Source organism: Austrofundulus limnaeus, unplaced genomic scaffold, assembly GCF_001266775.1.
Source record: "Austrofundulus limnaeus strain Quisiro unplaced genomic scaffold, Austrofundulus_limnaeus-1.0 Scaffold4, whole genome shotgun sequence".
Classification (NCBI taxonomy): Eukaryota; Metazoa; Chordata; class Actinopteri; order Cyprinodontiformes; family Rivulidae; genus Austrofundulus; species Austrofundulus limnaeus.
Window position 1 is genome coordinate 4939742 of NW_013952406.1, and position 10099 is coordinate 4949840.

Sequence of the window (10099 nt, forward strand, 5' to 3'; positions counted from 1 at the left end):
CCACCCACACCCCCTCCCCTACCCACTTTGATGCATTTTTCAAATTTCGCCTTGGGGCGGAGTTATCTTTTCACAGGGGGGGTAAGTTACACTTTAAGTTTATTATGTTTGTTTTATTAGTTCATTGTTCTCCATGCATTTAAAAAAATAAAAACCAAATTAACATTTTAGTGAATAATTGTTGAGGACCCCCAAGATACCTCTCGCGGACCCCTGGGGGTCCAGGGACCCCAGTTTGAGAACCTCTGAGTTAAAGGTGTAGTTTTTATTTCGCTTTTCAGAATTTCTGCTTTTACTCTTGCTATTTGTCATTTCCTGGACATGCTCCTCGGTTTCTCTCATCTCGACTCCACATCACCGTCTTCTGCGGCTCGTTTACCTGCCTGCAGCACGCCTTGTTTGAGTTTACATCCCTGCTCTTTGTTTTCTTTTGTTCTGTGTCAGATTCTTGGTTGACGTGCCGTAATAGTTTCCTGCTTTGGATCATGTTTTGCGCTCAGCTCCGTTTTTTTCACATAGTATTATTATGCAGTAAATGTTGTGAATTTAGGTCTGAATTTTTAGATTCTCTTCCTTTTTCAATGACCTTGAGTTTTTCTCTTTCCTGTTTTTGCTTGTCTTCCTGCCTGTTTTGTCATGCATTTCAACCTTCCCTCTTTATGAGAAGTGACACTTATGATGTTTAAAATGAATGTAGGCAATGTGCCAATATTTTAAGGCTTAATTGGTTAAGTTGCTTTGAAAAAGAGCAATATGAAAGCAACTGGAATTGCAGCAGAGAAACAAAGCAGATTTACTTTGAGAAGTGTCTTAAAGTGACTAACTCCTCTTTATGGGAACCAAATTAGAAAACAATTAAGAGGATCAGGCGCTTACACTCAAAGTCACAAACACTGTTACATTTTTATAGCAGGATTTTTCCACTGTCTTCTGTTTTGTATATGTAAACAGATGTTGACAGGTAACAACACTCCACAACTTTTATTGTTTTTGTGTAACAGGGTTTTTTTTTCAGTAAATGTAAATTGACTACAAACACACAAACTTGTACTTCTTAGTTCTGTTTTATTCACTGATTTAAGTGTTTAATTTACAACTTGAAGCTTTATGAGTTTGTGAATGTTCAACTAAAAAAAAAAAATAAAGCTTACACATGACCTCTTGCCTGGCAGAGCTGGAAACAGTGCATGCACGGTGAAGCTGGAGTAATAATATAATAATGATAATAATAATAATAATGATAATAATAGTGCATGATCCGTTATCATCTAAAAAGAACTCGTATACATTTGTTTGGCTTTTTCAGAAAAGTTTATTTTGCATGACTGCCCATGGCTGTGAGTGATTAAACCTTAACCCCCCCGTTCCATAAATCCTCCTCATTTCTGCATCGTGGTTTCCAGTTGGTCAAATGATTTTCAGCGTTCTGCACGAGAAGCAAATATTTAAAATTTCTCCACAGTCATCCCACCCTCACACCCGCTTCCTCCTTTATCCTGCCTAGAACCAGACTTTAGATGTCACATATATATCTTTTTTTTATTTTTGCCTAAATGTGAATGGTTTGCAAGGCCAGAAAACCTGATCAACAGTGATATTTTTGACTTTGTTTTTATTGTGCTCCCCCCACCCCCACTTTTTTTGGTGCAAAAACCTATTGTGCTGGTATAAATATTAAGCACACAACAGTCCTGAAGCGAACCAGTTTTATGGGTGGCTGACTGCTAACCAGCTCATGGTCCACTCCTCCAGCCCCAGAACTTAATGATCCTTTCCGTCTTCCCCTGCAGTGTTTGCTTGTTCAGCACGCCTGCTTTCTCTGCATGTCTTTGCTCTGCTGTGCACTCCCTGTTCTGTGTGTGTGTGTGTGTGTGTGGCACAGAGCTCTGTGTCATCAGTCATGCTCTCCCAATTAGGCCTTAGAAGTGAGTGTGAGACTGGCTGTATCCCGGCCWGAGTAAGCTCTCGGTTTAAGTCTGGCCACCGAACATTCCCATTAACTTCTCTCCTCTACTTAGAGCTCCATAACTCTCGAGAAAAGTAGCACCAAACTAGTACATGTTCACGTAATAACAGCTCTGTGCTGCAAGAGCTCAGTATTTACACGTGGGAGCTTGCTGTGAGGCCGTTTTAGACTTTTTCCCATTAAAGACTCCAAGCCATCAGCCCTCTGTGTAATTTAGCTAATGGATCCCACCCCAGCACCTTTTCAGCGTAAACATAGATTTATGTAGTTCTCCCCAGATATGTTGTCAAGTTAACCCCTCTCTCTAATACGTGCCATTTGCCCGGCCCCAAAAATCCATCCTCACAATCCCACTGTGGTAATTCAGCAAGCTATTTATAACAACTGTACTGGTTTAATAGCTGGCGGGCTGTTTATATAGGTCAGTCTCAGGGTTCTGCTGCCTCGATTTTAAACAGATTTTCACACACTGAAACTTTACATGTTAGGATTGTGTATTTTTTTTTCACAACATAGTCATTATTTTAAACGTTCAGCTAGTTATAGCAATCCCCCTTTTATTTTTCCACCGTGGAATATGGCAAACTTAACGTTGAGAGTTTTGCAAGCCTTTTTAAACGGCAATAAACATGTTCATAAAAATGTTGTTAGTGTAAACTATGCCATTATTGGGAAAGAGCAAACAAAACAACTTTTAATTGTTGCAAAGGGGCTCCGTATGATAGCTTATTTAGCACTTTTAACTGTCCTAATAGAGCAATTCAGATGCGTAGTTTTTTTGTTGCCTTCATTAGGATTCTCATTAGGGTTCTGTTTGCTTTTTAGCTTTATATTGAAGTTTTGCTGCACTTTGGCTGCTGTTGCTTACTGTGTAGTTTTTTTTTTTTTATTTTTATTTCTTTTTAGTCTCTGCTCATTCCATGGAAACTCACACAACTTTTAAAGTTCATCCTGAGTTTTTAACTGTTTATCCTTGGAGTTTGGACTTTGTGTTTTTTGGATTTGATGCAGCAGAAAACAAAATTTGGCAAAAAAAAAAATCAAACACTGTTGAATGTCATGAATCCTGCATCAGAAAAGAACGAGACTATTCTTTACAAACAAACCCTACTTTAAGATAAGATAAGATAAAACTTTATTGATCCCACAGTGGGGAAATTTGCAAAACTTGAAAACTTCCAAACTTGAAAACAAAAATTAAAACTTGATATATTGTATTTATTCATGTATAATACTAGAAATGTAACCCTAAAAATCACCCACAAAGTCGGGGCGTATTATACACAGGTTATTAAAGATTCAATCTTTTTTATGCTTTTTCAGCTCAACAAATGATCGCATTAAACTCGAGATCGTATTATACATGAAACAATACGGTGACTTTTCTTTCCAGCGACCTTTTAATGAGTTTGCATGGAATGGGCTTTTTTTGTTTTTAATGAAAAGTTTGTTTTTATGTTCTTTGAGCTTGTGTGTTGAGTTTGTGTTGTCCTCCAGGCACTGTGGTGCGCTTTAAGGTGTTGATGGTGTCTTTTTCTTTCCTTTGTCACCATGTTTGGTTTTTGTTTTTGTCTCCACCCCTCACCCCCCCTGTTCTCCGTTATCCCCGCCTCCCTCCTCTCTTTCCCCCCCATTCATACACGGTCCCGTGCCTGCATACCTGGCTGTCGGGTGCCTGTAACTTTTGCCCAACCCCAGCTCTCCTCCACACTCACTCCCGACGCTTCACCCCCTAACGGATCCCACTCCCCCAAGTTTGGCCGGGACCCCCTGTCGTACTGTTTGAAGGAGATCAATAAGACAGTCAAACCCAGAATCTCTTCCTTCAAGACRCTCAGGAGATCGGTGAGTGATGAGAGGAGCTGRTCSGGGTGCCAGGACACCCTCGACTCTTAGCGGCCTGCGTCTGAATGCAAGTCMCTGACTTCCTCAAACGATTAATGCAGTTTCTGTRTTTGAACTTGTGTTCGACGTCCAGGCTGAATTTTAATGCTGGCTTGGGTTACAAGTGTTGTTTTTTATGTTTTTGTCCCCTCAGAAATTTACCCCAGACAAGACCATGGTACTGTAATATGAACACAAAGCTGGTGTGTGGGGGTCTCACTTGTTTGACACACAATCACGTGCACTATTTTTTTTTATTTTAGTGTTTCTTAAACATTTCCAAGGTTGTCTCTTTAAGTTTGTGTTGAAGAGGTGGCCATCTGGTGGTGGAGGAAGGGTGCACGCTTGTTGACACAASAGGAAACTGTTTTTCCTATTTTTTTCTTTAAATAACAGAAACTCTACAATCTCATGACGATATATGTCGGTACACGGGAGATGGTTTTGCGTTCAGCTCATTGAAACTCTGCTCATTGTGGGCTTTTTATTATTCCAAACCCTTTTTTATAAAAGGTCTAAAAGTGATCTCAAACTGTTCAACTTCTGAGCTGATCTCAAACCACACTCTGGGTGTTTCTCATCGGTTTGTCTCGCTTACGAATGCGTCAAGTTTTCTGTGCTAACCCTCCCCCCTTCCTGTGACTTCTTCCAGCCCACGGTGACAGAGGACTTTGGCCATCTCCCACCAGAACAGCGCAGGAAGAGGTTACAGCAGAAATTAGAGGAAATTTCCAAAGAGCTGCAGAAGGAAGTAGATCAGAGGTGTGTTGTTATCCTGCACATTAGCAACAATCAACGTTACAGCTTCTCCGCAGGAAATGTGGATACAATATTCACGCAGTGTAAATAACTCCATGTTCTCTGTGTGTGTCTTGTTTACCCACCCCTGAGCTCTGCTGGGAGCAGATGGTCTCCAAAAGTCACTTTTCCTTCGCTCAACTCTTGTCTGTCTCTTTTTTTTTTCCCCTCTGCTTAGTGAAGCACTCGGAAAGATGAAAGATGTTTATGAGAAAAACCCTCAAATGGGAGATCCGGCTACTCTCGCATCCCAAATCAGTCAGACGTCTCAGAACATCGATCGTCTCAAAGGAGAGATGAGCAAGTATGAGGTAATCCCCCCTCTGCTGTTTATTCATATTATATGAGCCTCTTTTTATAATGACGACAGAATAACACTTTATTTCCTGTCACTGAAAAGGAAACAATTTATTTTTTTTTTTTTTGCTCACGTCTTTGTGTGAGTGTTCATTTGTCTATTACCAGAATATCTCATGGATTACTGGACAAATTTTTTTAGCAGCCACTGACCTTAAAACACACAAATATCTGTGACTCAGTCATTTTTGCAAATATTTTTCTAAAATCTGTTGTCAGTAGGTCAGACTGATCCCTAACATATATTTTGATCAATAGATTGCACAGAATCTTTGTTTAAAAATTTGCAAATAACTACTTGGAGTCAACCCTTTCTGTTAGCAAAATATCTCACGAACCACTAGATATATTTTAATGAACAATTCAGGAAATAATCATTGGACGTACAAATGCAACTGTTYAATGTTTGGAGTCAACCCAACTTAAGCTGACCTCTGTAGCCAACTGACCATAAAAATCCTAACAATGGCTATAATTCAGTCAGTTTTACAAATATTGTACTAAAATTTGGTATCCTTGTAGCTGAGAGTCATTCACATCACATATACTTAAGTGCTGCGCTGCGTGTAAGATCTTTGCTTAAAATGTTAGCAGTTACTATTGGAGTCAACCCTGCGTGTCTGTTAGCATAATATTTCGTGAACCACTAGATGGGTTTTAATAAAACTTTTAGAAAATGATTGTTGGGTGTGTATCTGTAACTGATTATCTTTTGGACTCGATCCTATTCAAGATGGCTACGACAGCTAATTGTCATTAATCAACGAAAAAGGGCTGAAACTCAGTCAGTTGTGCAGATATTGTGAAAAATTTGATGTGATATCACAACACACAATCTGAGCATGATACCTCGTGATATTGCATAACATTTATTGTTTACCATGTGGTGCATATTTTCTTTCTCATTTGTTAATCCGCTCTTAAAAAGAACTGGTTGACTGAAGCTGGAGCTCGAGGCGACTCGACGCGGTATAAGACCTACACATTTAACGATAACGGCGCTCATGATGCGCTCAGGTAAGATCCATGTCCTCCGGCAGAAAACAAAATAGCTTGAAACACTTTAGTTGTAAACGGAACACTTTTTTTTCCAGTGCTGATGGAGCTCATTCTGATGAAAGCCCCCCTGATCCTTCCCAACCCATTTATGCCGAGTTTGATGATGAYTTTGAAGACGAGGAACCAGCAGCTCCTATTGGAAGATGCACAGCTATGTACAGCTTCCCTGGTACGCTAATGCTAATTAGTTTCTGAATTATAGTAACTTCTAATCTGACTCTGGTTGTACGACGGTTGATGAAACACTGAACATCTCATGGATGTCTCCTTCGTTGCCCCTTTTCCCCCTGTCAGGTGCAAGTGAAGGAACCATCGCTATGAAGGAAGGGGAGGTGCTGGCTGTGGTAGAAGAGGATAAAGGGGATGGCTGGACCCGAGTGCGAAGGAACAACGGAGATGAAGGCTACATACCGACATCTTATGTCTCCATCACTTTAAACAAATGAGGAACAGGAAACGGTCCGATTCACTCTTCATGAAGCCGTTTGCAGTTCTTCCTTTCGGACCAATCATGAAGAAGCCATGTGACGAATAGGAAAGACTGCCAGAGTATCCAGAATTGCTTTCACTTTACGAAAAGGATGGCCCCCTGTGTGGCGCCTTGATGTAATTCCACTACATTAACTGCAGTTATTTTACATTTTGACATAAATATAAAGTCACATAATCTCATTATTTGCACAGTTTTTGGTGCAGAGACTTTTCTCATTCCTGAATGTGAGAGGAAGTGGTGGAAGAGAAGGAGCGCTGCTGCTGAGTGACACCTGGGATGCTTAGGAGGACGTCACCTCGCTCGTTCGTGCTTTCAGGTAAAGAAATCGACCCGCTCCGACCCGCGCCGGCCCCCCGCTCCCCGCCGCAGCGGAGCATGGAATTTTATGACCTCTTTTCATTTTTCGTTTTGTCTCGAGTGCGCCACTTTTTCTATTTGTGACACCACTCGAGTGTCCCCCGGCGCTCGAGATTTTGTAAGAAGAACGTTTCACTCTTGATTTGGAGCAATTTGTGGGGCTCAGCAGCGTGGACGGTGAAAGACACACACATGCAGAAAAACAAAAATAACGTGGCCGTGTACAATCTTCTTCCACGATCAGACAATCACAACCATATCGTTTCATTTGCAACCTTTAGCAAAAAACAAAACAAACAAACAAAAAARCAACTCAGCAGCTGTTGGTTTATTGTACATCTTTTCAAAAATAACATCTGCTGTTTTTTCTAGAATTTGTACTGAAAGTAATTTATTACAATTGTATGAAAGCTGTGTTTATATTGAGAAAGTGCTGTTCTTCGTTCGCAGGATGTTCTTTTTCTCCTTGCACAAACCGTGGACTGTCTTTAGCCACAAAGGGAGTAAACATTGTACACTTAAAATATGTTGTATTTATATAATATATATTTTAGCTACCACAACACCACTATTGTCTTATTAGCTTTTTAACCATTCAAATAAAGAAAGTTTGTAAGAAAAAAAAGCGTAATAATGTTGATAATTATGTTTATTTGCATACCAAGTTCGCAAGTCGATCGTTGAAATGTTATTTTTTTTAAAGCATTGTTGCAGCACAGGTAAGAGAATTGTACCCATTCTGGTAAAAACGTGTCTTTGGTGCCTTTCAGGGTAAAACATTTGTGTATACCATTTTCTTTGTCTTCCCAACACTTACCAAGTGTAATGCACATTTCAGTTTTAGAGTTATGTAATCTCTGGATTTGAAAAATAAATAATTGAAATACAAATTGCGTGTGAGAGAAGTAATTAATTACATGCATGAAGGTGGACGATGACATCTGCATCCGAACCCAAACGGCTTCCTCTCAGTAGGTGGCAGTGTTGCATCGTTCCCTAAACCTTTCCTCTCCACATAATTACTTTTGCAATATAGGTCATACATTTGCATACCTGATTAATCTGCATTAGCTTCAAAACAATATGGTTTGTAATAACTAATTAAATAACCCCAACTTGGRAAGTGCCCCACTTTATTATTGCTTCTTTTGCTGCAAAAAGCCAAGTGCRAAGGAGTATAAACTTGGTTATTATCAAGGCTTTTAATTAATAATTCTTTTCTGTTTTCARAGAGAATAAACAATCAGAAGGGATGAAAATCTCTTGAACAAAGGCAGAATCCAGCGCTGTGCTGTGACACTCACTCATCAGATGACTGAGGCACGCAACGCTTTGAATCTAGACAAATTAAAGGTCATCTTTTCCATAAGTCTACGGGATGCTGCTGACACCCTGCACCTGCCTGCAGCTGGGAGGCAACACTGCATCCTGGGATCTCAACCCACCGCGGTGCGGAAATACACACAAGATCAGAGAAGAATAAAAACGCTTCATCTTTTATGCAYATTGCACCTCTGGCAACACCCCAATCTGCTGCAAAAACTCTTATCCTAAGCAGCATATTGGCTTTATTGTGGCCTTTGTGAATGCTTAAAAAAATGACCTTTTAAAATGGATAATAGATAACCTAATTTGACCAAATATACAGTAAAGGTACTGCAGTATTACTTGGAGATTGTGCAGAAAATCGTTTTCTTTTTTCCACACAGGAAATGGACTCGAGCACTAAAGTTCAACATTACGCATATGCTTTTGTTTGCTTAAAATATTCATGCCAAAACGAACACAACTATATAAAACAGTAATCTGATTAGGTTTTCCTTGGTGTCTCGTAAATGAAAACATTTTCTCTTTGACTTGGAGTAAAAAAAAAAACTACCTCCCACACCACTGCAAAGTCAAACAATTAAAAAACAAACTTTCCCACGAGTGCATAAAGATGCTGGTGGAATAACTTGGCTTCTCTTGTGTCCAACAGTAAATTATGAGCAGCATTGTTGGACTTCAGAAACAAAATAGCTTTTATCTTCGCAAACCAAAAGAAAAAAAAAGAATAGTCCTCACCTTCAACCTAATTTTATGGCTCAATGGTTAATAAACTAATGAACAACAGAGTAATCATCAGCAATTCTTTCAGCCCAATTAAAGCCRGGCTTGTGTAGAAATAAAAGCTTCTATAAACTATCTTCTGGCTTGAGTTCACTAACTGTATCTCCATAGGAGTTGAAGTGCTGAAGCCCTTTTATTAAGGTGCGCGCAGTTACAAAATAAGCAATTATTTCTCTGCCTACCGCACCACAGGTGATAGTGGATCTAAGAAATCAATCTTCCAGCACTCGCTGCGGAGACAAAAACAGAAAAAAAGACAGATATTGAAGAAAACCTTCAGGCTTTTCAGCACCTCGCTGGAGTCTAATAGCATGTAATTGTACTTTTCCAGAAGGAAGAGGGAGAAAAGAGATACGGTTCAAAAGAATAGTAAGACTATTTTTGAAAAAAGAAAAAAAGAAGTATATACATACTTCAGGCGGGGAGTTAGAGGTGCACCACATTAAAAAATACATGAATTTGCAAGTAGTTTGAAGAATCTATAGTAGGTCCGATTACTCACTGACTCCTGTTTGTCCCTTGCATCACAGCTGGAGTTGAATTTTCTCCCAGTTTACAGCTTCTGTCTTTGCACCATCATCCTGCTGAAGCGTGTGCTGGTGACATCTGAATATGTRAATCAAAGAACTTTTAAAGGGGACATATCGTTCCATTTTTTTTTAGCCATTAAGTACATTTTGTTGTATTGGAGTCTCTAGGAGTGCAGAAAAATATAGTCTCCCAATTCTGCATAGATATCTTCATATTCTGTTTGGGTCATGACCTTTTCTGAACYATCATGTCACAGAATTTGTGACGGAACTTCCAAATAAGGTTTGGACTTACCAACTACAATTTCATCATCTTCAGTCTCCTCTGGCTCCAACTTGTACAGTAAGGCTGGATGGACAAGTCTTCAGATGTTTTGATTTGATTTGATTCATTTATTTAACAGGAAAGGATTATTCAAAATCAAGCCTGACTCAGCATAATTGCTGTTTTACAGCAGGTTCCTGTTCTGCAGCACATAAAACACTCAGAATTACAGCATCACAATCACATCATTATACACGATGTGATTGTGATGCTGTAATTCT

At 39.5% G+C, this 10099-nt stretch overlaps 1 protein-coding gene across 4 annotated transcripts in view; it reads left to right on the forward strand.

Annotated features, from left to right (window-relative positions):
• The window catches only part of trip10a (thyroid hormone receptor interactor 10a), a 21473-nt gene extending 13669 nt beyond the window's left edge, over window positions 1-7804 (forward strand). The window contains exons 10-16 of one of the 4 annotated variants that reach the window (XM_014024542.1): window positions 3665-3811; window positions 4005-4028; window positions 4503-4612; window positions 4827-4959; window positions 5934-6022; window positions 6100-6233; window positions 6359-7804. In XM_014024542.1, coding sequence (XP_013879996.1) covers window positions 3665-3811; window positions 4005-4028; window positions 4503-4612; window positions 4827-4959; window positions 5934-6022; window positions 6100-6233; window positions 6359-6510 — 789 coding nt within the window. In that variant the 3' untranslated portion in view covers window positions 6511-7804. The remainder of the gene's footprint in view (window positions 1-3664; window positions 3812-4004; window positions 4029-4502; window positions 4613-4826; window positions 4960-5933; window positions 6023-6099; window positions 6234-6358) is intronic. The other 3 variants (XM_014024550.1, XM_014024557.1, XM_014024564.1) reach the window with 3 other exon arrangements.
• Window positions 7805-10099: the final 2295 nt, after the last annotated feature.